The 26,030-nt window shown below is 43.0% G+C and overlaps 1 protein-coding gene across 1 annotated transcript in view; it reads right to left on the minus strand.

The window, feature by feature from the left end:
* LOC109871828 (unconventional myosin-VIIa) overlaps nucleotides 1–25,028 on the minus strand; it is a 37,228-nt gene extending 12,200 nt beyond the window's left edge. Inside the window, exons 1-34 of the mRNA XM_031806867.1 lie at nucleotides 24,884–25,028; nucleotides 24,383–24,419; nucleotides 23,445–23,546; nucleotides 22,797–22,946; nucleotides 22,305–22,489; nucleotides 21,945–22,066; nucleotides 21,563–21,705; nucleotides 21,167–21,280; nucleotides 19,444–19,597; nucleotides 19,150–19,226; nucleotides 18,918–19,037; nucleotides 18,520–18,662; nucleotides 18,150–18,360; nucleotides 17,925–18,060; nucleotides 17,650–17,819; nucleotides 14,782–14,925; nucleotides 14,406–14,564; nucleotides 14,126–14,218; nucleotides 13,357–13,451; nucleotides 9,276–9,360; nucleotides 8,571–8,789; nucleotides 8,246–8,455; nucleotides 7,698–8,012; nucleotides 6,940–7,089; nucleotides 5,420–5,488; nucleotides 4,980–5,107; nucleotides 4,642–4,768; nucleotides 4,384–4,503; nucleotides 3,077–3,250; nucleotides 1,991–2,218; nucleotides 1,393–1,560; nucleotides 1,059–1,176; nucleotides 782–908; nucleotides 243–415 (exon numbers count right to left, since the gene is read on the minus strand). Coding sequence (XP_031662727.1) covers nucleotides 243–415; nucleotides 782–908; nucleotides 1,059–1,176; nucleotides 1,393–1,560; nucleotides 1,991–2,218; nucleotides 3,077–3,250; nucleotides 4,384–4,503; nucleotides 4,642–4,768; nucleotides 4,980–5,107; nucleotides 5,420–5,488; nucleotides 6,940–7,089; nucleotides 7,698–8,012; nucleotides 8,246–8,455; nucleotides 8,571–8,789; nucleotides 9,276–9,360; nucleotides 13,357–13,451; nucleotides 14,126–14,218; nucleotides 14,406–14,564; nucleotides 14,782–14,925; nucleotides 17,650–17,819; nucleotides 17,925–18,060; nucleotides 18,150–18,360; nucleotides 18,520–18,662; nucleotides 18,918–19,037; nucleotides 19,150–19,226; nucleotides 19,444–19,597; nucleotides 21,167–21,280; nucleotides 21,563–21,705; nucleotides 21,945–22,066; nucleotides 22,305–22,489; nucleotides 22,797–22,946; nucleotides 23,445–23,546; nucleotides 24,383–24,400 — 4,747 coding nt within the window. The 5' untranslated portion in view covers nucleotides 24,401–24,419; nucleotides 24,884–25,028. The remainder of the gene's footprint in view (nucleotides 1–242; nucleotides 416–781; nucleotides 909–1,058; nucleotides 1,177–1,392; nucleotides 1,561–1,990; nucleotides 2,219–3,076; nucleotides 3,251–4,383; nucleotides 4,504–4,641; nucleotides 4,769–4,979; nucleotides 5,108–5,419; nucleotides 5,489–6,939; nucleotides 7,090–7,697; nucleotides 8,013–8,245; nucleotides 8,456–8,570; nucleotides 8,790–9,275; nucleotides 9,361–13,356; nucleotides 13,452–14,125; nucleotides 14,219–14,405; nucleotides 14,565–14,781; nucleotides 14,926–17,649; nucleotides 17,820–17,924; nucleotides 18,061–18,149; nucleotides 18,361–18,519; nucleotides 18,663–18,917; nucleotides 19,038–19,149; nucleotides 19,227–19,443; nucleotides 19,598–21,166; nucleotides 21,281–21,562; nucleotides 21,706–21,944; nucleotides 22,067–22,304; nucleotides 22,490–22,796; nucleotides 22,947–23,444; nucleotides 23,547–24,382; nucleotides 24,420–24,883) is intronic.
* Nucleotides 25,029–26,030: the final 1,002 nt, after the last annotated feature.

A 26,030-nucleotide genomic window follows, 5' to 3' on the forward strand; every position in this document is an offset into this window, starting at 1 on the left:
CATCCAGTTATCCACTGGGTAAGTGTGCTACGCAGCATGACCTTCACCCATCTCATCCAAATGGATGAACCTCAGTTATGAAGTGTCTGTTGATATACTAGTAAGTATTATGATTCTGACAAATACATCCATCTACTGTAACTTACCCTCTGTAGCTCAGAGATACAAAGCTTAACCCTAAAAAAATCAGTGAACCTCAGCTGTGAGGTGAGTGATCAAGTGATTTATTGTCATATTCTTACCCTGTCTGTTGATGTCCTGCAGGGCCACTGCATAGACGGAGCGCTCCCTCAGGCCCTCCAGGTACCACTGTATCAGGTCAGCCATCTCCCCTGCCTCCACAGACTGCAGTAGGAACTGCCCTCTCAGTGTGGCCAGGCTCACAGACTGACTGTTGTCGATCCTGCCGTCATCACTGATGAACATATGAAACGTATGTGAAATGTATGTAATAACTTCATGGTGGATTGAATGTCAGTATCAGGGAGTATGTGAACCATGACGACCACCGCTACCTGACAACTGATCAATAAACAGCCAGTGTATAAAACTACTTTCTGGCTATGTATTCTAGGCCCTGTTGGAATACTTAAGAAATGCATCTTTCCTTGTTTCCTTGAGGTAAACAGACCTATAAGTGATTGGATAGCTGTGAGTAAGGTTATCACTCCATTACCTCAAAACCAACCAATTCAGATCAGTGATCACTTAGAAGGGGAGAAGGAAGGAGGGATGCATTTCTGAAATATGTAAACAGGGCCTTGGAATAGCCTGTTCATACCTGGACTTGTTCACCCCAGTCACCTCTGGGTAGGGCAGCTCGAGGAGCTTCTTCTCCTTCTCGTCCTGAAAGGAGATCCCATTCCAGTTGATGGCCACAATAAAATTGCTTTTGGATAGAGGAGGTCCTGTGGGTATACAAATACCTTAGTTATACAATCGTCTTTGACAAATAAAATAAATATTTTGCCTGATTTAAACCAACTAAAAGCTTCATCATGAAAAATGATAGAAACTTCACTTGGTACATTATGCGGACATATTCCTGTTAGACTTACCTGACATTTGCGTAACCTCGTAGAACTTGGAGAAGAAGATGGGCCATTTCTGACGAGCGTAGTCAACCACGTCCCCCTTCACGCTGTCTGTGCTCCTTCTGCTGTTTATGTAAGGACCCTGTGAGAATGATTAGGATCATTATTAGTTGAATCATTTTATCTGGCATTATTAACTTTCCTTTATTCTACTTAACTTAACTTTTCAATTTAATTATTTATTTAACTTTGCTTTACTTTACTTGATAGGGATAGCACACTGAATACCAGGAATTTTAGAACAGCATATACTACAGGTGGTCTGGCCATTACTTATTGCACCAGTGAGTAGCAGTACCTGTGTATGTGCTGCGGTGACCAGCTGAATCCATTTTCCTTGTGACTTGGTCTCAATAAGTTCAGTAGTGATGCATTCCCCCACCACCTTCTTGGCACTTTCTACACTGTTGGTCGACCCAAACGTCACATAGTAGTACATCGCTGCCAGCTGGACAAAGTCATCCTCCTGGATGACAAAAACAAATAAATACAAAGTCTTTTTAGGTCCAATTAATAAAGAAAACAGTTTAGTTGTTTAGTTAATATAATTTCCACTTCAAACATATGCAGTCTTTATATCTTTTCTTTTTTTCAACAATAGTGGTAATTGATTTTTATTATTTTATGATTTCTTACATAGAGTTCAGTGAGACATTGTGACTCCTAAGATTCATGCTTGGTTCATGGTCAACCTACCCTCGAGAGTAGTGGAGGCTACTTTCACAATGGTACGCACCCTGTCAGAATGGTACTCACCTTCTCAGAATGGTACGCACCTTCTCAGAATGGTACTCACCTTCTCAGAATGGTACGCACCTTTTCAGAATGGTACGCACATTCTCAGAATGGTTCGCACCTTCTCAGAATGGTACTCACCTTCTCAGAATGATACTCACCTTCTCAGAATGGTACTCCCCAGACTTGAGGCCTCTGATGACCTGTCTGTAGATGAGATCTGTGCTGACGGCATCTATCGAGGAATCGTGCCAGGGCGTAAACAACTCCTTGCGGAAGTAGAGTCTCCAGGAGGCATGCTGCTCCTCCTCGCCCTTCCGCCTCACTTCCTGCTCGCACTGCGAGATAGCGTCCATCACGTGCTTCCCGCCACTGCCTAGGGACCACACCTGGAAACAGCAGTGTCAAAACATAGTCAAAATATGCCAGGGCTAGTCAAAACATGTCACAGGCCTAGTCAAAACATGTCACAAGCCTAGTCAAAACATGTCACAGGCCTAGTCAAAACATGTCACAGGCCTAGTCAAAACATGTCACAGGCCTAGTCAAAACATGTCACAGGCCTAGTCAAAACATGTCACAGGCCTAGTCAAAACATGTCACAGGCCTAGTCAAAACATGTCACAGGCCTAGTCAAAACATGTCACAGGCCTAGTCAATGCAAGTCAATGTTAGTCAACTTCTGAAAGCTAGTGAAGATGCTAATAAATGGTAGTCAAATGCTATCAAGTCAATGTTGTCCCTTTTCAATCTCAATATTGAACTGACACTGAATGAGCAACTTCAATTTCTCAAGCCACAAGGTAGGATGCTAGTACCCAGGACACCACAGTTAGGTATCCCCTTGCCATGCAACTAAGAAGAGTACCTATTGACACTGTTGTATTTATTATGTATCTTCTTTGTCAATACAGATGTAGGACCTTAATTTGATCACCCTGTTGCAGGAGAACTTTCCTGTAATGCAGGAGATTTCAAACTTGTAGTGTATTTGAGTTGTAAAAAAGCTTCTGGAGTTAGTAATATCCACTTAGAAATTACAGACTTGTTTTTCCCTTACGAAAAATATATCAACCCCTACAAAAATATCCATTCATTATAATCCACCCAATAATTCACATTTTCCTGTTGCTGCAGGATTATTTTCCTGCTGGAGCAAAATAGCTCAAATTAAGATCCTACGTCTGTATGTACTCGTTTTAGTTGCATGGCTAGGTATCCCCAAAACCCTTGGGGGTTTCCTTCACCTTCTCATAGAAGCCGATGTAAAGAGAGAATCCGTAGGTATCCTTGATGTTGACTTTCTTGGCCAGAGCCTGGCACACCTCAGCAGAGGTACAGGCTGAGTCAACAGGCAGGCTGACACTAAGGCCGTCCATCAGGGCCACAGATACTTGTGTGGGCTTCTTGGTCTTGACGGCCTACATGTGGGAAGGTGGAGACATGGGAATAATTAGTCCTTGCAGTATGATAACTACTTACTACAGGACCCATATTGCTCTGTACTGCACATATGCGCTTTTGGTGTCCTGTCTCCTTACTAATACAGTCACTGTCATAAGATTCATTGTAAGATCACCTTATTCGTCAATTGTACACAGGGTCGAACCGAACAATGACTTCCATTTATTCCAACCCTTCCAAAAGACACGTTAGGGGTTGGACAGGTTGGAACAGGGGGCTACCACACTGGGCCCCCGTGGAGCAATTGTTGAGTGGGGTTTAAATGCCATGCTCAAGGGCACAACGGCAGACACTAGCATCTAATATTTGATACCAGCAACACTCTGGTTGCCAGCTCACTTCCCAACAGATTTTTCCAGGCAGATCCAGGATTCGAACAGGAAATCCTCCGGTTGCTGGCTCACCTCTCTAACAGCTAGGCTACCTGCCGCCATAAAGATATGTCCGCAGAGCAAAAACAGAGAATTGATTTCATATGTTGGCGTAGGTGGGATATTAGCAGTGGTTGGCACATGTAGCTGTAGTTTAGCAACGGTCTCTCACATAACTCTGATGTGACCTCTCATCAATTAACATGAGTGCCAGTCTGTTTCTGATCAGTCAATGTATTGTTGTCTGACCAAACCTGCTCTGATGGTGATTTCAAGACAACTGGGAAATCAGAAAAATACGAGGTCAAATCATGACGTCAGTTGTAAAGTCGGAGCTCTAGAAAGAGACCTAAGTTCCCGAGTTGGAATTCCGAGTTGGATGCCCGTTCGAAACGATTTTTCCTAATCGGAGCACTTTTTTTCAGAGTTCTCAGTTGTCTTGAACGCACTGAAGTCGGAAGTCAGAGATTTCCCAGTTCCCAGTTCTGAGTTCCCAGTTGTTTTGAATGCGACATTTGTCATGAATACTGTCCATGACCTGTAGTGTTGATACTGCTTAACAGCAGCAGTAGTCGAAGCCTAGCGACATCGTCAAGAGATTCTTTGGCTAGGGTGTTGGACCCAGGTTTGAGTCCTGACAGGCCTACCCCCCAATTCTGTTGCATTGTGTCAGAAGGGAGATGGCACCCAGATGAGTATGTCTCTGTCATGGATCTTACCTGGAGCTCTATCCAACAAGGCAGTTCGCCTCGCTCCCCATTGGCCACGATGCGACGCAGGCGCTCAGCACAGTACGGACAATAGCTACTTGGCCCTCTGCGCAGGAAGCTCTCCAGATACTGTGGAATAGAATAGAATTACAGTGTATGTAATTGATTGAGTGGGGCCTGGGTTATAAATTCAGTATGACTAAACGTAAAAACACAGCGCCTTCAGACATACAGCCACAGGTGAAAAAATGTCCACTTTAGCCTGACCTGTATAAGGAGTTCTGTTGGGGGGAAGATACCAAGACAGATGGACAGAAGGACCCAGCCTCTGAGGGAACTCTTCTGGTTCTTATTGTTCACCAGCTGTTTAATGATCTGACAATAGATCTCATCCCTACACGGACAAACAAGGACAGACACGGCTCAAGTAGCTATCCATCAGTTTTGATTGGATCCAATTCATTTGCATTGCAACTGTAGCTGTAATCCTTTATTAGTTCTGAATTAAACAGTTTTGGGATGACAAACAAATTATTTTTGTAGACATCAATTAACTGGGAAATATCTGGGTAACATTGTTTACGTGTTGTAATTCGGTTTGTTACCTTATATCTCGTCTGGATAGGGCGTATCCAACAATAATGTGCAGCTTTTCCAGGTCGGATATTGGCCGATCCAAAGTGCGCCCCTCTCCAATTAGAATGTCTTTCTCCTCCTCCGTCATATTCTCCGGCTGGAGGAGATGAGGAGCACAACAAGACAATTAGCCGGTTTTGTCTGGAGCGGATAGAGCTTATGTCATATTTGCCTTTTCATCGCAGGTTAGGAAAACTTAGGCAGCATGTTAGGAGAAATGCAGTTTAGGAGAATTAGATTAAGGTTAGGAAAAGAGTAGGGTTAGCTATCATGCACAACAACAAAAAAATCTATTGACATCAATTTTACATAAACTGTATCCCATCTGGACAATTAGCCTGTGTTGTTACATCATGGATATTCAGACTCATTTTAGTTCTGAGGACAAAATAATGTGTATGTAACATACCTCATCTACAATGGTCGAAGCTTTTCTGTTCCCCATTCCTTCTTTCTTTCTATTTTTCCTTAGTATTTTCTGATGGAAAAATGTATAGGACGAATTAGACATCTGACAAACTGTTTAGTGGGTGAATTCAGTCAGCAAAAACTCAGTACAACAGTAAACTATTAGAAACACACAAAATGACACAAGTGTCTATTGTCATCACACTCCTTGGACACTGTGCTATCTAACCTCCAAACGAGCTTCAATGCCATACAACACTCCTTCCGTGGCCTCCAACTGCTCTTAAACGCTAGTAAAACCAAATGCATGCTTTTCAACCTTTCGCTGCCTGCACCCGCACGCCTGACCAGCATCACCACCCTGGATGGTTCCGACCTTGAATATGTGGACATCTATAAGTACCTAGGTGTCTGGCTAGACTGTAAACTCTCTCATATCAAACATCTCCAATTGAAAATCGGCTTTATTTTTTTTATATATATTTTTTTTAAGTCGGCTTTATATTCCGCAACAAAGCCTCCTTCACTCACGCCGCCAAACTTACCCTAGTAAAACTGACTATCCTACCGATCCTCGACTTCGGCGATGTCATCTACAAAATTGCTTCCAACACTCTACTCAGCAAACTGGATGCAGTTTATCACAGTGCCATCCGTTTTGTCACTAAAGCACCTTATACCACCCACCCCTGCGACTTGTATGCTCTAGTCGGCTGGCCCTCGCTACATATTCGTCGCCAGACCCACTGGCTCCAGGTCATCTACAAGTCCATGCTAGGTAAAGCTCCGCCTTATCTCAGTTCACTGGTCACGATGGCAACACCCATCCGTAGCACGCGCTCCAGCAGGTGTATCTCACTGATCATCCCTAAAGCCAACACCTCATTTGGCCGCCTTTCGTTCCAGTTCTCTGCTGCCTGTGACTGGAACGAATTGCAAAAATCGCTGAAGTTGGAGACTTTTATCTCCCTCACCAACTTCAAACATCTGCTATCTGAGCAGCTAACCGATCGCTGCAGCTGTACATAGTCTATCGGTAAATAGCCCACCCATTTTTACCTACCTCATCCCCATACTGTTTTTATTTATTTACTTTTCTGCTCTTTTGCACACCAATATCTCTACCTGTACATGACCATCTGATCATTTATCACTCCAGTGTTAATCTGCAAAATTGTAATTATTCGCCTACCTCCTCATGCCTTTTGCACACAATGTATATAGACTCCCCTTTTTTTCTACTGTGTTATTGACTTGTTAATTGTTTACTCCATGTGTAACTCTGTGTTGTCTGTTCACACTGCTATGCTTTATCTTGGCCAGGTCGCAGTTGCAAATGAGAACTTGTTCTCAACTAGCCTACCTGGTTAAATAAAGGTGAAATAAAAATATATATATTTAAAAAATTAAGGGAATCAGTGAGTAGCGATATTTTTCCTGTTGCCCGCAAGGGATGAATAAAGTCCTATTGAACTTAGTTGAATGTAAGGTTAAGTCCCAGTAAGGCCTTATGTTCAGTACCTGATCCAGGCCCACTAGATTGCTGAGCCTCCTGTTCTGCCTCTGGCCAAGGTTCTTCTGGATGATGGTGGAGGGCTCCTGGTTGATCTGTTTAGGCTCAGCGATGTCCCCCATGAACCTCAAGATGATCCACCACACTGTCAGACAGGCCTGTAGAGGAGCAGAGAGCAGCGGAGAGGAATGGAGAGGAGAGGAATGGAGAGGAGAGGAATGGAGAGGAGAGGAATGGAGAGGAGAGGAATGGAATGGAGAGGAGAGAAATGGAGAGGAGAAAGTGGGGAAGGGAAAAGAAAATAATGGGGTGAAGTGAGGAACAAAACAAAAACAGCAGGGGGAAAATGAAGGAGGAGAGGAGAAAGTACAGTAGAAAAAGAGAAAAGAGGAGAGAAGAATTAAGAAATAAGGCCCATGGGGGTGTGGTATATGGCCAATATATTATGGCTGGGCTGTTCTCAGGCAGGACGCAACGCAGAGTACCTGGATACAGCTCTTACCCGTAGTATATTGGTCATGTACCACAAACCCCAGAGGTGCCTTATTGCTCTTATAAACTGGTTACCAATGTAAATAGAGCAGTAAAAAGACATGTTGTGTTATACCCGTGGTATATGGTCTGATATGCCACGGCTTTCAGCCAATCAGCACTCAGGGTTCGAACCACCCAGTTTATAATGTCGCATATGTGACAGAGGAAGAAAAATTCCATCCTTGCTTTGGATCCCTCTGAGAGACACAGAAGCCTGATGTTGACTTCTCACCAGTGTGTCCCCCTCGTCCTCGTGGTGGAGCAGGGGCTGACGCAGCCTTTGGGTGATGTGACTGTGGGTAGCAGAGCCCTGGAAGTGCAAAGCACTGAACTTGATGAAGGAGAACTCCTCATCCTCATCATCGTACTCCACCACTGGTAGTTCCACTGGTACTGGTGCTGGTGCAGGAGTTGGTTCAGTCCGAGCTAGTACTGGTACTGGTACTTGTACTACTACCGGAGCTGGGGTTTCTACTGGGCTCTCATCTCGACTCTCCTCTCGGCTCTCCTCAGTCACCTCTGGGATTGTTTGCGTTCTCTCCAAGTCCTGAGGATGGATAGGGAGAGTGCAGTCGGATACTCAGTTAGATACTTTCTTCTTGGAGTTGGAGAGAATAGTAGAATATTATAATGCTTCTTCAATGAGAAGAGAAGATTAGATGGATGTGTTCATTATGTTAGCAGTGTTCATCACTGAGGTATTAAGACATATAAGACTATAGCAAATGGAAACCTATGTTAATATGACATTAAGATCCACCATTGGTTGTGAAGCATTACCTCAAAGCCCTCTGGAGCCGGGCCCTCCCGCCCTCCTACGGACACTTTGTGGGGCAGGAATTCAAACATTGTTTCCACCATTTCCTGCTCACTGACTGGCTCTGGCTCGGCAGCAGCCTGTTGTGATTGGCTGAGGACCTCCTCTAGCCTCCGCTGGAGCTCTGCGGCTGTCTGCTCTCTCGCCTCCCGCTCCCGGGCTGATAGGAATGCCTAACACAGACACACACACACAAACACACACACACAGATATATTGAATTTGTACACAGGTGGCAAAACAGGCTTGCAATCACACACACACACTTTTCTCAAATGTCAGAACTCACATCTGTCCTCATCTTGTTGGTGGTCTTCCTAGCCAGCATGCCTCTGGTGTGTGCCTGGAGGACAGTCACAGCTTCTCTCTTGCTCTTATAACTTTTCCTGGCCAGGTACCCGCGCACCTGGGACTGCAGAGTGACGGCTGCCGCAAGCTCCTTCAGGTAATGCAGCCGGGATAGACGACCACGGATCGTAGACTGCAGACGCTGAAAGCCGTGCTGGAGCTAGTCGAACGAGACGGAGAGGAGGATCAATTATGTTTGTAGAAGGTAAATGTGAGCAGCAGAGAGAAAACCGAAAGATATGTTAAAAGCTGATCCAGCCTATAAAAAAAAAAGAAAATGTGAAAATCTCTATCAGCACAATAATGTGCACTCCTTAGCTAGGGCATTTAATCAATATCACCTCAGTTTGTCTACAAAAGTGTATCTGAGTTGACTCCTTACCAGTGTTGTGGTGTAGTGAACTATATGTAGTTCAACTAGTAATTTAATAGCATTTTGCTGTAGCTTGGACTCAATTCAAATATTAGTAGTGTTTTTAGTATTTAATTACTTTTTTACCATGTAGTGGTATAGCTAAATACTGGAACTTCACACTCATTTTTTGGCAAAAAGAGGAGAAAATATTGGTAAAGTAGACAAGAATTGTCTTTCTTTTTCGGCAGTAGACCTCCCTAATTGCCACTTGAAACTGAGCCAGTAACTTACCTTTCTATATTGATTCTTGTCTTTGTAACCTCTCCAATGCTTCTGTATCACCACAGCGGCTCTCCTTTTCTTTACAAAGCTCTTCCTTCCAGAGGAATACATTTCAACAAAACATCAATAGCGCAGACTGTAAGAACTACTGTATTAAAACAATAGTAACAACTGTATGTAACTCTGTGGTAAACCTTTAGATTGGTGTATTAGAGAGAATAACAGAAACCCATGTCAGTGACCACTGCCAGTGTGCTATTTAAAATAAAAAAATAATATATATATATATATATATATATATATATATATATATTTCACCTTTATTTAACCAGGTATGCAAGTTGAGAACAAGTTCTCATTTACAATTGCGACCTGGCCAAGATAAAGCAAAGCAGTTCGACACATATAACAACACAGAGTTACACATGGAGTAAAACAAACATACAGTCAATAATACAGTAGAAAATAAGTCTATATACAATGTGAGAAAATGAGGTGAGATAAGGGAGGTAAAGGCAAAACAAAGGCCATGGTGGTGAAGTAAATACAATATAGCAAGTAAAACACTGGAACTATAGATTTGCAGTGGAAGAATGTGCAAAGTAGAGATATAAATAATGGGATGCAAAGGAGCAAAATAAATAAATAAATACAGTAGGAGGAGAGGTAGTTGTTTGGGCTAAATTATAGATGGGCTATGTACAGGTGCAGTGATCTGTGAGCTGCTCTGACAGATGGTTCTTAAAGCTAGTGAGGGAGATAAGTGTTTCCAGTTTCAGAGATTTTTGTAGTTAGTTCCAGTCATTAGCAGCAGAGAACTGGAAGGAGAGGCGGCCAAAGGAATAATTAGTTTTGGGGGTGACCAGAGAGATATACCTGCTGGAGCGTGTGCTACAGGTGGGTGCTGCTATGGTGACCAGCGAGCTGAGATAAAGGGGGACTTTACCTAGCAGGGTCTTGGAGTATGAAGCGAGGGCCAGCCAACAAGGGTGTAAAGGTCGCAGTGGTGGGTAGTGTATGGGGCTTTGGTGACAAAATGGATGGCACTGTGAGAGACTGCATCCAATTTATTGAGTAGGGTAATGGAGGCTATTTTTTAAATGACATCGGCGAAGTCGAGGATCGGTAGGATGGTCAGGTTTTCAAGGGTATGTTTGGCAGCATGAGTGAAGGATGCTTTGTTGCGAAATAGGAAGCCAATTCTAGATTTAACTTTGGATTGGAGATGTTTGATGTGAGTCTGGAAGGAGAGTTTACAGTCTAACCAGACACCTAGGTATTTGTAGTTGTCCACATATCAAGTCAGAACCGTCCAGAGTAGTGATGTTGGACGGGCGGGCAAGTGCAGGTAGCGATCGGTTGAAGAGCACGCATTTAGTTTTACTTGTATTTAAGAGCAATTGGAGGCCACGGAAGGAGAGTTGTATGGTGTTGAAGCTCGTCTGGAGGGTTGTTAACTTCTTTAAGGTATAGAGGGCAACATTTTCACTTTTGGATAAATATCATGCCCAATTTCAACTTCCTGCTACTCATGTCAAGAATATAAGATATGCATATTATTAGTTTGGATAGAAAACATTCTGAAGTTTATAAAACCTTTTGAATCATGTCTGTGAGTATAACAGAACTTAAGTAGCAGGCAAAACCCTGAGGACTAACCGTTCAGATTTTATTTTTTAGGTCTCTGTCTGTTCAGTGAGTTCTCATTGGGAGAACACTTGTTCAGTTCTCATAGGCACTTGTTTTCAGTTCCTACCACTTCCACTGGATGTCACCAGTCTTTGGAATTTGGTTGAGGTTATTCCTTTGCGCAATGAAGAAGTACGGCCATCTAGGAAATGGGTAACACTGTTGAGAGTTGCACAAGACTTGAAAAGTAGCGTTAGTTTCCTCTCATCCTCTATTGAAAACAGATAGACCCGTCTTAAATTTGATCGATTATTAACGTTTAAAAATACCTAAAGTTGTATTACAAAAGTAGTTTGAAATGTTTTGGCAAAGTTTACAGGAAACTTTTGAGATATTTTGTAGTGACATTAAGCAATTTGGAAGCAGTTTTTTCTGGATCAAACGTGCCAAATAAGGCATGTTTGATATTTTATTTCTGCATTTTGTGTAGTGCCTGCAGGGTTATAAAATATGCTACTCTCTTTGTTTACTGTTGTGCTATTATCAGATAATAGCTTCTTATGCTAAAGCCTTTTTAAAATCGGACATGTTGGCTGGATTCACAACGAGTGTAGCTTTAATTTAGTATCTTACATGTGTGATTTAATGAAAGTTAGATTTTTATATAATTTTATTTGAATTTTCCGCGCTGCATTTTCCCTGGCTTTTGGCCAAGAGGGACGCAAGCGTCCCCTATACCATAAGAAGTTAACACAGTGTCCAAAGAAGGGCCAGAAGTATACAGAATAGTGTCGTCTGTGTAGAGTTGGATCAGAGACTCACCAGCAGCAAGAGCGACATCATTGATGAATACAGAGAAGAGAGTCGATCCAAGAATTGAACCCTGTGGCACCCCCATAGAGACTGCCAGAGGCCCGGACAACAGGCCCTCCGATTTGACACACTGAACTATCAGAGAAGTAGTTGGTGAACCAGGCGAGGCAATCATTTGAGAAACCAAGGCTATCGAGTCTGCCGATGAGGATGTGGTGATTGACAGAGTCGAAAGCCTTGGCCAGGTCAATGAGTACAGCTGCACAGTATTGTTTCTTATCGATGGCGGTTAAGATATAGTTTAGGACCTTGAGCATGGCTGAGGTGCACCCATGACCAGCTCTGAAACCAGATTGCATAGCGGAGAAGGTATGGTGGGATTCGAAATGGTCGGTAATCTGTTTGTTGACTTGGTTTTCGAAGACCTTAGAAAGGCAGGGTAGGATAGATATAGGTCTGTAGAAGTTTGGGTCAAGAGTGTCCCCCCCTTTAAAGAGGCAGGCTTTGGCAAGTTGCTGTGGGGGGCTGCAGTGCTATTGACCGCGGCAGGGGTAGCCAGGTGGACAGCATGGCCAGCCATAGAAAAATGCTTATTGAAATTCTCAATTACAGTGGATTTATCGGTGGTGACAGTGTTTCCTATCCTCAGTGCAGTGGGCAGCTGGGAGGAGGTGTTCTTATTCTCCATGGACTTTACAGTGTCTCAGGACTTTTTTGAGTTTGTGTTGCAGGAAGCAAATTTCTGCTTGAAAAAGCTAGCCTTGGCTTTTCTAACTGCCTGTGTATATTGGTTTCTAGCTTCCCTGAAAAGTTGTATATCACGGGGGCTGTTCGATTCTAATGCAGAACGCCATAGGATGTTTTTGTGTTGGTTAAGGGCAGTCAGGTCTGGAGAGAACTAAGGGCTATATCTGTTCCTGGTTCTAAATTTCTTGAATGGGGCATGCTTATTTAAGATGGTGAGGAAGGCATTTAAAAAAATAACCAGGCATCCTCTACTGACGGGAATAGGTCAATATCCTTCCAGGTCGATTAGAAAGGCCTGCTCGCTGAAGTGTTTCAGGGAGCGTTTGACAGTGATGAGTGGATGTCGTTTGACCGCTGACCCATTACGGATGCAGGCAATGAGGCAGTGATCACTGAGATCTTGGTTGAAAACAGCAGAGGTGTATTTAGAGGGCAAGTTGGTTAGGATGATATCTATGAGGGTGCCCGTGTTTACGGCTTTGGGGTGGTACCTGGTAGGTTCCTTGATCATTTGTGTGAGATTGAGGGCATCAAGTTTAGCTTGTAGGATGGCTAGGGTGTTAAGCATGTTCCAGTTTAGGTCGCCTAGCAGCACGAGCTCTGAAGATAGATGAGGGGCAATCAGTTCACATATGGTGTCCAGAGCACAGCTGGGGGCAGAGGGTGGTCTATAGCAGGCGGCAACAGTGAGAGACTTGTTTTTAGAGAGGTAGATTTTTAAATGTAGAAGTTCAAATTGTTTGGGTACAGACCTGGATAGTAGGACAGAACTCTGCTATGTAATGTCAACATCCCAAACATTACAACATCCCAAACATTGAAGTCCTGTGTTAGGTATGTCGCATGCCATTTTATATCCTGTGTTCCCTCCAAGCTGTGTGTCTCAGTGTTCCTCATTTACCTGTCTCTGTGGACAAGAATGACCCTCTGGATGATGAGGGCTTTCCTGTTGAGCTCTCGCTCTCTTTCCCACTCCAGTAGGGAGTCATGGGCATCCTGAATGGGAAGAGGGTGGAGACAGGTTACAGAGGATTAATCTGGACCTTTTCAAAAACGTAGACCAACATCATTGTAACATATCCTAATTGCTTTAAGTGACATTTGGGATTCCATCACTGCTGTTACAACATGACCAATGTTTGTGGTTGTCTAGTGTGGTAGGCTTTAACTTAGCTAAAACTTAGTCAAAACAATTCTAAGCCGTAATGTGGACACCACCCAGCCGGGGAGGGATATGACTTGAAAACGTACCTCAATCCAGGGATGGAAGATGACGCTGTACTCCTAGTTATGCCATTATCCGAACAGACAAATGGAGAAGATTGAAATACTGCTAGTCTCTGCTAGCCTTTGGTTTAGTCTCTGCTAGCCTTTGGTTTAGTCTTTGCTAGCCTTTGGTTTAGTCTCTGCTAGCCTTTGGTTTAGTCTCTGCTAGCCTTTGGTTTAGTCTCACTAGCCTAGCATGAGGATGAAAAAGGGCCATTTAATTCAAAACTAGCAATCTTCTCCATTTGTCAGTTCAGATACTGGCATAACTAGGAGTACAGTGTCATATCCCACGCCTGAATTGAGTTACGTTTTCAAGCCATATCCCTCCCCGGTTGGGTGGTGTCCACATTACGACTTAGAATCATTTTGACTTGGACGGGAAAATCTAGGTTTAACTGCACCTTTAGGAAGATCTTAGTCGTGCCGATCTTCCAGTCGTTATGTCCTGTGATCACGGCCTTGCAAATGGCAATACAGCAGGCTGATGCTGACTCCTGGGTTAGGAGAGAGAGGAGGATATTGGGAACCATAACCATAAAACTAAAAGCAACGACAACTTTGGAGATTTGAATGCTAACAAATGTCATTATCTCTGTCATCTTTATCATCATCATCATCATCATCATCATCATCATCATCATCATCATCATCATCATCATATTCTAAATAATAATGTCTTACAGTTTTGGGGTCACAGACGGTTGTCTTTAGGAGCACTCTGTAACGCTGCAGAAACTGCTTGAACGTGTGACGGATTGGATATCCCAGTTTCCGGATTCTGATGGTATCAATCATTCCAGAATACCGCAGCTGACGTATGCACAGGTCTCTGTCAAAACACTGAGGAAGACAGAGACATTCATTCGCTTGTTTTAGTAGAGTGGAGTGCACTGTAGGATGGAAAAAGGGGACTTCAGTGGAATTGTAAAATGTTTATGGTGTGAAACTGCCATTCTGTTTTGTGTGAGTTTGACCTCCTATGATTGTGATATTGCACCATCAATGAATCATGTCTCGCTGTATCTGGCCCAGTGCTACAAATGGCTGTCTTGTTCACCATGGATTTCTTGTTGTCATTGGGCTTGAAGCAGCGGATAAAGTGTGGCTGGCAGATGGACAAGGCCTTCATGAGGGAGTCGAGAGACTGGCGGAACTGACCGCTCAGCGTGGACACCTGTTTCCTGCCTTCCGTCTGGGCCGCCTTTGGGGAGAAAAATCACAATGTCATCTGTGTGGAATTTTGGACCGTTGTCAGTGACCATATATATAGGAAAACCATGTGGAGAAACTGGAATTCCCCCAGTGCAATACTTTTTAGATGACCCCAAATCTAACCATTGGATATTACCAAAGCACAGATTACTTGATGAATAATGAATAGAAAATGTATGAATAATTAATAATACTGCTAATCTACATGACATACGGAAACCCATTGCTTTTGTTTTTGGTGAATATATACTGAACAAAAATATAAACGTAACGTGTAAACGTGTTGGTCCCAAGGGCCTCCCTGGTGGCGCAGTGGTTAAGGGTGCTGTACTGCAGCGCCAGCTGTGCCATCAGACTCTGGGTTCGCGCCCAGGCTCTGTCGTGACCAGGAGGTCTGTGGGGCGACATCGTTAGGGAGGGTTTGGCCGGTAGGGAAATCCTGCTAGGATATGCATATACTTGGTAACATTGGATAGAAAACACTCTAACGTTTCTAAAACTGTTAAAATAATGTCTGTGAGTATAACAGACCTGATATGGCTGGCAAAAACCAGAGGAAAATCCATTTGGAATATTTTTTTGAGGTCACAGGCTGTTTGCTTGCCAGGACAGTGCTTGCCTTTGGGAAATACAAATAGATAGGACCCATATTGCAGTTCCTATGGCTTCCACTAGATATCAACTGTCTTTAGAAAGGGTTTCAGGCTTGTTTTTTGAAAAATGAACATCTAGTTGGAAGAACTACAAGGTGTCTCTCATTAGAAAAGTGGTCTTGTTGGAGCGTGAATGAGGTGTGCACTCTTCGTTATTTATCTTCCCTATTGAACATACTATTCTCCGTCTTAAATATTATAGTTTATTTAGATATTAGAGTACATGAGGATTAATTAGAAACATTGTTTGACTTGTTTGGACGAACTTTACTAGTAACTTTTTGGATTCGTTTGTATGCATGTTGAAAGAGTGGATACTGAGATCATTGGCGCCAACTAAACTGACTTTTTTGGATATAAAGAATGACTTAATCGAACAAAATTACCATTCATTGTGTAGCTGGGACCCTTGGGATTGACAACAGAGGAAGATCTTCAAAAGTAAGGGATTTATTAAATCGCTATTTGTGATTTTGTGACGCCTGTGCTGGTTGAAACAGTATTTTGATGTGGGGCGCTGTCCTCAGATAATTGCATGGTATGCTTTCACCATAAAGCCTTTTTGAAATCTGACAAAGCGGTTGGATTAACAAGAAGTTAAGCTTTTAAATGATGTATGACGCTTCTATTTTCATGAATGTTTAATAATACGATTTTTGTTTTTGAATTTCATGCTCTGAAATTTCACCGTTGTTTCGTTGCTGTCCCGCTAGCGGTTCATGCGCCAAAAAGAGGTTAAACATGTACACCTTGTGCTGGGGACAATTAAAGGCCACTCTAACATTTGCAGTTTTGTCACACAACATAATGCCACAGATGTCTCAAGTTTTGAGGGAGCGTGCAATTGGTATGCAGACTCCAGGAATGTCCACCAGAGCTGATGCCAGAGAATTGAATGTTCATTTGTCTACCATATGCCCCCTCCAACATCATTTTAGAGAATTTGGCAGTACGTCCAACCGGCCTCACAACTACAGACAATGTGTAACCACCCCAGCCCAGGACCTCCACGTCCAGCTTCTTCACCTACGGGATCATCTAAGACCAGCCCCCCTGACAGCTGATGAAACTGTGGGTTTACACAACCAATTAATTTCTGTACAAACTGTCAGAAATTGTCTCAGGGAAGCTCATCTGCATGCTCGCCGTCCTCACCAGGGTGTTTATCTGACTGCAGCTCGACGTCGTAACCAACTTCAGTGAGCAAATGCTCACCTTCGATGGCCACTGGCATGCTGGAGAAGTGTGCTCTTCATGGATGAATCCCGGTTTTAACTGTACCAGGCATATGGCAGACAGCCTCTATGGCGTTGTGTGGGCGAGCGGTTTGCTGATGTCAATGTTGCGAACAGAGTGCCCCATGGTGGCGGTGGGGTTATGGTATGGGCAGGCATCAGCTACGGACAATGAACACAATTGCATTTTAAAGATGGACATTTGAATGCACAGAGATACCGTGACGAGACACTGAGGCCCATTGTCACGCCATTCAGCCGCCACCATCTCCTCATGTTTCAGCATGGTAATGCATGGCCCCATGTCACAAGGATCTGTACACAATTCCTGGAAGCTGAAAATGTCCCAGCCTGCGTACTCACCAGACATGTCACCCATTGACCATGTTTGGGATGCTCTGTATCGACCTGTACGACAGCATGTTCCAGTTCCTGCCAATATCCAGCAACTTCGCACAACCATTGAAAGGGAGTGGGACAATATTCTACAGGCCACAATCAACAGCCCAATAAACTCTATGTGAAGGAGATGTACCTCTCTGCATGAGGCAAATGGTGGTCACACCAGATACTAACTGGTTTTCTGATCCAAGCCCCTACCTTTTTTTAAGTATCTGTTACCAACAGATGCATATCGGTACTCCTATTCATGTGAAATCCATAGATTAGGGCCTAAGTTATTTATTTCAATTGACTGATTTTCTTATATGAATTGTAACTCAGTAAAATCTTTGAAATTGTTGCATGTTGCGTTTTATATTTTTGTTCAGCGTAGCTAACGGGAGTTGGATATTCAGAATCCAAATAATAACAGCAGCTACAAACCCGTAGAGAGCTCTTGGGTGTCATAACGACCCTGTTGTTGCTGGCAGGGTTCTTCACGACATTAGCACTGAGCTGAGTCTCAAAGATCTGCCTCAGCAGCTTGTTGGTTGTCGTGTCAATCAACTTGATAATGTCAGAGCTGAGAGTATCTCTGTTCTTCTCCAGGAATCCTGAATGAAAAACATACAGGATCAAATGGTGAGTAAAAAAACACATATTCCTGTGTCCCAGCAAATCAACTAATATTTTATGTGATCTCTTTTTCTTCTGGTTACCTCTTGAGTCGTAGTAAACCACCCCAGCAAAATGGCGGATCCCAAACTCCATGTCGTGTGTGTTCTTAGACGGAATGTAGATGTTGCACTTGGCATGAACCTGGTTCATCTTGTTCAACATGGTGACATCTGTGCCCTGGAAGAAACATTCAAGGTTGTCACAAACCTCACCAATTCAGATTGCCTCCACAGCAGGGTTTATTAGAGACATTTTAGATAGTTTACCTTGGGAAAGTGGCTCTCCTCATCGATCAGAGCCAACACATTGAGGGGCTTCCCAACCAGGAGATCAAGGGTTTGCGTGTTGTCATTGAAGGTGATGTTTTTCCAGACGATGTCCTCCTTAGTGTACTCCTCCTGCTCCAGCTTGAACACATGACGCACGAAGAACTGCTGCAGCTGCTCATTGGCAAAGTTGATGCACAGCTGTTCAAAGCTGTGAAAAAAGCATTTGGAAAAGGCTTGTGTTATTGACCAGTTGGTTACATAGGATCGGGGAGAGAGCATGAAGGACATACAAGCCTGTATTTAACTACCTGTGTGTCGACTGTCGCAAACAACAAGGGAAATTAGTATTTGATATTGACTGAAATACCTGTTTGAGGCAAAGTTCTCAAACCCAAAGATGTCCAGCAAGCCAATGGAGTTACGGACGTATTTGGGACCGTTGGTGGGAGTCTTATGGATGACACTGTTGATTCTCCCAACAATCCAGATAAATAGTTTACCATATATTGCCTGAAGAAATCATGACACAAACAACACACATACTCTTGAATAGAATATGGACCAAAACCTTTAACTCAACAATCAAGTAAATCGTGCACTGATGACAATGGAAGACTCGAGTTACGTCCATTCACCCACGGATCTTAAGTAAGGATTAAGGCTTATGTGCCTTTGTGAATATGTATGTTGTCTTCCCTCTTCTTTCAGGAGGTAGCCTACTGTATATCTTTCCTTGGCACCTTCAAACAGGTGTGGCATCATTACCTTAACGAAGGCGTCCCTGCAGTCGGCTGCCTGTTCAGAGCTGAGGGGTTTGGATACTCGCTCTCTGTTGGTCATGAAGGAGCGGTAAGTCAAGCTCACACCCAGAGACGCAGGCTGCACCTGTAAGGAAGATATGAAGATATATGTATATCATGTAAACTGTACTGTATATTCATAATATGTTATTAAAAAACATCCCACAGAAAAATGTCATGGCAACAAATATGCCTACCTCCAGCAATTTGGCTGCAATTGTAAAGTGATCCGATGAACTGACATCAGAGCTCTCCATGTTATCCAAGATGGAGGCTGTAAGGCAAATAACAAAAGAAAACTTGGTCAATCAGAGCTTTCAACATAACAAAAAAAGAATAACAACAACAAAAACACATCAACATTCAAGTATTTTAGGATCTCAAGAAATATGGCCATTTGGGTTGGGGGGGATTAGGTGAGGACAAGGCCCAGGTCATATTCCCCAAGAACACACTCAGACATCAGGTCATAGACCCAGAGAGGACTCCACCTTCGAAGCTGACATTGCCCAGGTGGAGTAGTGCAGCAAGCAGCTTGAGGATCTCCCAGCAGTGGGTCTCGGTAAAGGTGAGGATCTTCAGGGCCGTGCGGATACGGGTGTAGTCCTTAGCATCGTCACGTCCATCGCAGACAATACAGTCCCCCTTTAGAACACAGGGTCTAAGGTTATACAGTTTCCTTCAAAAGTATTCAATCCCCTTGACTTACTTCACATTTTGTTGTGTTATAACCTACATTTAAAATGGAATAAATTGAGATTTTGTTTCACTGGCCTGCACACAATACCCTATAATGTCAAAGTGGAATTATGTTTTTAGAAATGTTTACAAATGAATTAAAAAAGGAAATGCTGACATTTCATGAGTCAATAAGTATTCAATCCCTTTGTTGTGGCAAGCCTAAATAAGTTCAGGAGTAACAAGTGCTTAACAAGTTACACAATAAGTTGCACAGACTCTCTCTGTGGGCAATAATAGTGTTTAACATGATGTTTGAATGACTACCTTATCTCTGTACCCTGCACATATAATTATCTGTAAGGTACCTCAGTCGAGCAGTAAATGTCAAACACAGATTCAACCACAAATACCAGGGAGGTTTTCCAATGCCTTGCAAAGGGAACCTATTGGTAGATGGGTACAATGAATATATTATTATTTGCACTTCGGATGGTGTATCAATACACACAGTCACTACAAAGATACAGTCTTCTATCCTAACTCAGTTGCCGGAGAGCAAGGAAACCGCTCAGGAATTTCACCATGAGGCCAATGGTGACTTTAAAACAGTTACAGAGTTTAATGGCTGTGAACAACATAGTAGTTACTCCACAATACTAACTAAATGACAGGGAGAAAAGAAGGAAGCCTGTACAGAATACAAATATTCCAAAACATGCATCCTGTTTGCAATAAAGCACTGAAGTAAAACTACAAAATTAACTTCATGTCCTGAACACGTGTTAGGTGTCCTGAACATGTCCTGAACACAAGTGTTGTGTTAGGTGCAAATCCAACAAACCACATCACTACCACTCTTCATATTTTCAAGCATGGTTGTGGCTGTATCATGTTATGGGTATGCTTGTCATCGGCAAGAACTAGGGAGTTTTTGTTGGATAAAAATAAACGGAATAGAGCTAATCCTAGAGGAAATCCTGGTTCAGTCTGCTTTCCAACAGACACCGGAAGACAAATTCACCTTTCAGCAGGACAACAACCTAAAACACAAGGCCAAATATACACTGGAGTTGCTTACCAAGACATCATTAAATATTCCTGAGTGGTCTAGTTACAGTTTTGAATTAAATCGGCTTGAAAATCTATGGCAAGACTTGAAAATGGCTGTCTGCAATGATCAAGAACCAAGATATTTCTGTATTTCATTTTCAATAAATTTGCCCAAAGTTCTAAAAATTTGTTTTCACTTTGTCAATATGGGGTATTGTGTGTGTATATGGGCAAGGAAAACAACCACAATTTAATCCATTTTGAATTCAAGCTGTAACACAAGAAAATGTGGAATAAGTGAAGAGGTATGAATACTTTCTGAAGGCACTGTAAATCAAAACTAGACGTTGAACTGACGTCTGTGCCCAGTGGACAGTTACTTAGTTGTACCCAGTAAAAATGTAATGTATTAATGAGCTAAATGTATAAATGTCAGTAGGAAAACCTGTAAGTGGTTGGGTTGTAGCAGTCTAGTGATATTACCCTCTTGAGGTAGTTGAATTCAGAGGCATCTCCCAAACACAGATTTTTTTTCTGTTCTGTTGTCATCCCCGTTAACATGCAGTAGAATATGTGGTAGTTCCGTTCCTCCATGGCCTAGGGTTAGTAAGTCAAAATTATAACAGTAGTGTTGCATATATCAATATATCAATATCTCATGACATTAAAACTTTTTGCCTTGATACTGGAAAATCCAACAATGAATTTTGTCCTCTTCCAAGTACAGACACAAAAAAATGTATCTTAAATTAGACTAACCTCTTGTTTACCAGAGATAGTTTCGATGGTTTTGGAATCAATTCCCTTTATGAAGCAATTAGCTATGATATTACCTCATGTTCTACATGTTATTAAACAATACTGCCTTTGCTGCCCTACCTGATGGCAGACACGAGACTTCTCCAGTAAGTACTGTTCCAGTCGAGCCCCTTCGATGACGCCATCTTTGTTGAAGAAGATTTCCACGTATTTCCCAAAGCGACTGGAGTTGTCGTTGCGAATTGTTTTGGCATTCCCAAATGCTGGGGGAACACAGGAATAGGAAGGTTGTCATGAGTAACAACAAGTGTGTGTGTGTCTGTGTAAAAATACACAGACCCCTCTTAGTCTTATGTGTGTGTGTATGTATGTGTGTGCATGTGTCTGTGTCTGTGTGTGAGAGAGAGCAAGAGAGAGAGACAGAGAGAGACATAGAGAGAGAGAGAAAGAGAGGGAAAGAGATGTACTGTAGAGAAAATATTTGAATCAGTACAGAGCCTACCTTCTAGTATAGGGTTAGCCTCCAGTATCTGCTGCTCTATCCAGGAGTGCTGTCCACTTACTGCAGCCAGGAACTGAAGTACCAGCTTGGTACTCTCAGTCTTCCCTGCACCCGACTCCCCACTGACAGAGAAAAGAGAGAGACAGTCCATCAGTTCTTGGATTTCAGGTGTATATCCAGTGTAAATGTCAATGTAAAAAGTAGGACTGAACCCCTCCAAAGAGCATCTTCAAATAAAATACCATTTTAAAAAGCATATTCCACAATAATAATAATAAAAAAGTGACACTTGTGCTTTGGTTTCCTATTGCTCAACCGAATGACTTGAGTGTGTGATAAGTGGAATGCTGCCAGTCTAACCTGATGATACAGCACTGGTCTCGGTTGTGGCGGCGCATGTTGAAGTAGCAGGTATCTGCGATGGCAAAGACGTGTGGGGGTAGTTCTCCCAGCCTACGCCCGTGGTACAGCCTCACCTGGTCGGCGGTGTAGAGAGGAAGCTCCTGGTAAGGGTTGACTGCCACCAGCACAGAGCCTGTGTAGGTCTGTGCGCAAGACATTAACAGAGGTTTAGGCTTGCGCAGCCCACTTTTTGGGGGGGCACCACATTAATAATTCTGTGAACGTCTTTCATGAACCTTTCATATTTTTCTGCTTGTTTCCAACATAAACTAAATAGTCCAACATCCACAGCGTAGAAAGGGTCTGAATGTACAGCAAGAATGTGTAGGAGCGGTGATGGGTGTATTGGTACGGAGATGGGTTACGCTTCAAAAGATTCAAAACATCAAGACCAAACCTTTTATTGTTACACCAAGCGTTATGGGTAGTGTAGTACAATAGGGGACTCACATAGATAATGCCTTGTCTGTGTCGGACCAGCAGGTTCCTGAGGAGCCCGGCCTCGTTGAGGTCCCCCAGGCGGATCATGTCGTCCACCCCCTCCACCGAGGTGGGGTGCATCACCCTTATGGAGTCCTCCTTCTGGGAGAGCTTGTGTTCCTGGGAACAATACAGGGACAATACACAGAACTTTAGGCACAGATTGACATCAATTTTTTATTTATTTTTTATTTTTTACCTTTATTTAACTAGGCAAGTCAGTTAATTAAGAACAAATTCTTATATTCAATGACGGCCTGGATTCAATACTGGATTTGTTAGATATCTTAAGTTACATAATGTCACATTTTGAGGTCTGAAGGTCTGAAAACCTTAGCTTTGTTTTTAAACTGTCTCTAAGTTTTTGGTTTAGGCTTTACATCATTTTATAACAGAGCAGTGCAGAATGCAAAAATAAAAAGACAATAATGCAAAAATAAAAAGACAATATTAAACAAATGTTTAAATGATGTCATTTGTAAATGAGATAGTAGTTTGATAGATTATTCCCTAAAGTGATTGATTTATATCTTGAGCTAATTTGAGACCAGCAGTACATTAAAATACTAGAGTCATACAATTCAATACAATACAAATATAATGAAGTACCACGGTCACCTTTCCTTCATCGTCCACCAGGAGCTGGTGTCCAGTGTCGGTCACTTTGACCCGGGCTCCGATGGGCACCCCGGTACCAGAGTCCATCCACACCCACTCACCCTGGGAGCAAGAAGCTTAGTGGTTCAGGATCATACATTTGAAAGAACGCAGATTTTGCCCTTACATTCAAAGGCTTGTTACTCTATTGAAAAAAAAAGGATAGTGTGCAAAGACCTATTGCAAGAAACTCCATCACACTGGTGACCGTAGGATCATTGTGTAAGATCTAATAAATTGTTTGTGGAGCATCTAAGATTGCCAGTGTGCTAAAGCTTACAATTCAACATAGGTATTTTCTAGCACAGATCTGTTTACACTGTCTTCCCAACTCCATGACAATGACCATAGGAGATTTAAGAGATGACCGTAAGGCGCTACAGAGGGTAGTGTGAACGGCCCAGTACATCACTGGGGCAAAGCTTCCTGCCATCCAGGACCTATATAATAGGCGGTGTCAGAGGAAAGCCCATAAAATTGTCAGAGACTCCAGTCATGCAAGTCATAGACTGTTTTCTCTGCTACCGCACACGGCAAGCGGTACCGGAGGGCCAAGTCTAGGACCGACGCCATACACTGCAAACAGATTTGATACCAAAATAGGGATTTTCCCATTTCAAGCCATTTTCTGAATTGAATGGCAATGGCATTGTCCCAAACCCCTAGATAGATCACATTCAGACATAATGCCAGAGAGAATTCCTTGTCCGGTATCACATTTGTTTGCACTGTATAGTCATCTCCTATGGTCATTTTCAGGCCCAAAGGAGTTGGAATGACTAGGCAATGGAAGTGCTGATCACATAACACTATTCTATTTCAAAAACCTTTATAACCAAAGGATGGCATCCGGGTTACATTGATCAAATAGTCAACATCGATCATATCGGGGAGCTTACCTTTCTCAACATCACCATGATAGAACCCTCCTATTTCCTAAATTCAAGAAACAAGAAAGACAGGAGTCATGCATTTTTTTCAAGAAATATATGTGGATTGTATAATGTAAACCGGGAGATACTGTGATCTCGATGTCTGTGATCTCCATTTTGTAAGAAAAGATTCCAATGGTGATTATATGGAGATAATGGTGCTCAATAACTACAATCGTCCATTCTAACAACATATTATACAAGACGAACGATACAGAACTCAAGACCTTTTATTGCCTTCTAGTAGGACGACTGAAATGACAGCAAATTGTTACTCTACACCATTCAGTCTACCCACTGGGCACACACTGGTTGAAGCAATGTTGTTTTTGCATCAGTTCATTTAAATACATTGAACCAATGTGGAATAGATATAGAATGTATGTTTGTACCCAGTGGGTAATGGCTATTGCCATATTTCATAACTCCGCAAAAAAATACCACAAAAACACACATCTGCCAACTTACTCGTAGCAACTCAGGTGATGGTCCTCATTGAAATCCCAGTTCTTCAGTTAGTCCTGTACAGTAGATGTGGAGCTCATATGTTTGTTAGATGATGTTAACACAACCCTACCAGGATAGCACAAGGAACGAGGAAACGACTGAAACTCCTGGCCCTGACACATCTCCTTTATGGCACTTTGACTTTGACCTGTCATGTTGCAGACTCACTGCTCAAGAAGACCGGAGCAAAGTCGTCTCCTACCCACTCACTCTCCTAGTGCGTTTGGACCAATACGCCCTTCAATTCTGGGCCTGCTTCCAGACGTTAACCTGTAACCTAAATAATCCATATCAAAATCTACAAATTGAATCACAGAACATGTTAGAAAGAGTTTATGAGCTGGGAGCTCTTATGAAACTATAGTAGTGCTCTTTGGACCTGTGTTAATGGCAGCAGACACTGGTCTGGTTTCTGTATTGATACAAAATCAAATAAAATTTTATTGGTTGCATACAAATATTTAGCAGATGTTATGACGCCGGTAGACATGGTCGCCCTTTTACCCCCAAGACTGCTGAACAATTCATAATCGCGACCCCCCCCCCCCCCCTCTTGTACACTGCTGCTACTCGCTGTTTGTTTGTTACCTATGCATAGTCACTTCGCCCCCACCTACATGGACAGAGTACCTCAACTAGTCTGTACCCCTGCACACTGACTCTGTACCGGTGCCCCCTGTATATAACCTCCACACTGACTCTGTACCGGTGCCCCCTGTATATAACCTCCACACTGACTCAGTACCGGTGCCCCCTGTATATAACCTCCACACTGACTCGGTACCGGTGCCCCCTGTATATAACCTCCACACTGACTCTGTACCGGTGCCCCCTGTATATAACCTCCACACCGACTCTGTACCGGTGCCCCCTGTATATAACCTCCACACTGACTCGGTACCGGTGCCCCCTGTATATAACCTCCACACTGACTCGGTACCGGTGCCCCCTGTATATAACCTCCACACTGACTCTGTACCGGTGCCCCCTGTATATAACCTCCACACTGACTCGGTACCGGTGCCCCCTGTATATAACCTCCGCACCGACTCTGTACCGGTGCCCCCTGTATATAACCTCCACACTGACTCGGTACCGGTGCCCCCTG

The sequence above is a fragment of the Oncorhynchus kisutch genome, linkage group LG27, assembly GCF_002021735.2.
Source record: "Oncorhynchus kisutch isolate 150728-3 linkage group LG27, Okis_V2, whole genome shotgun sequence".
Classification (NCBI taxonomy): domain Eukaryota; kingdom Metazoa; phylum Chordata; class Actinopteri; order Salmoniformes; family Salmonidae; genus Oncorhynchus; species Oncorhynchus kisutch.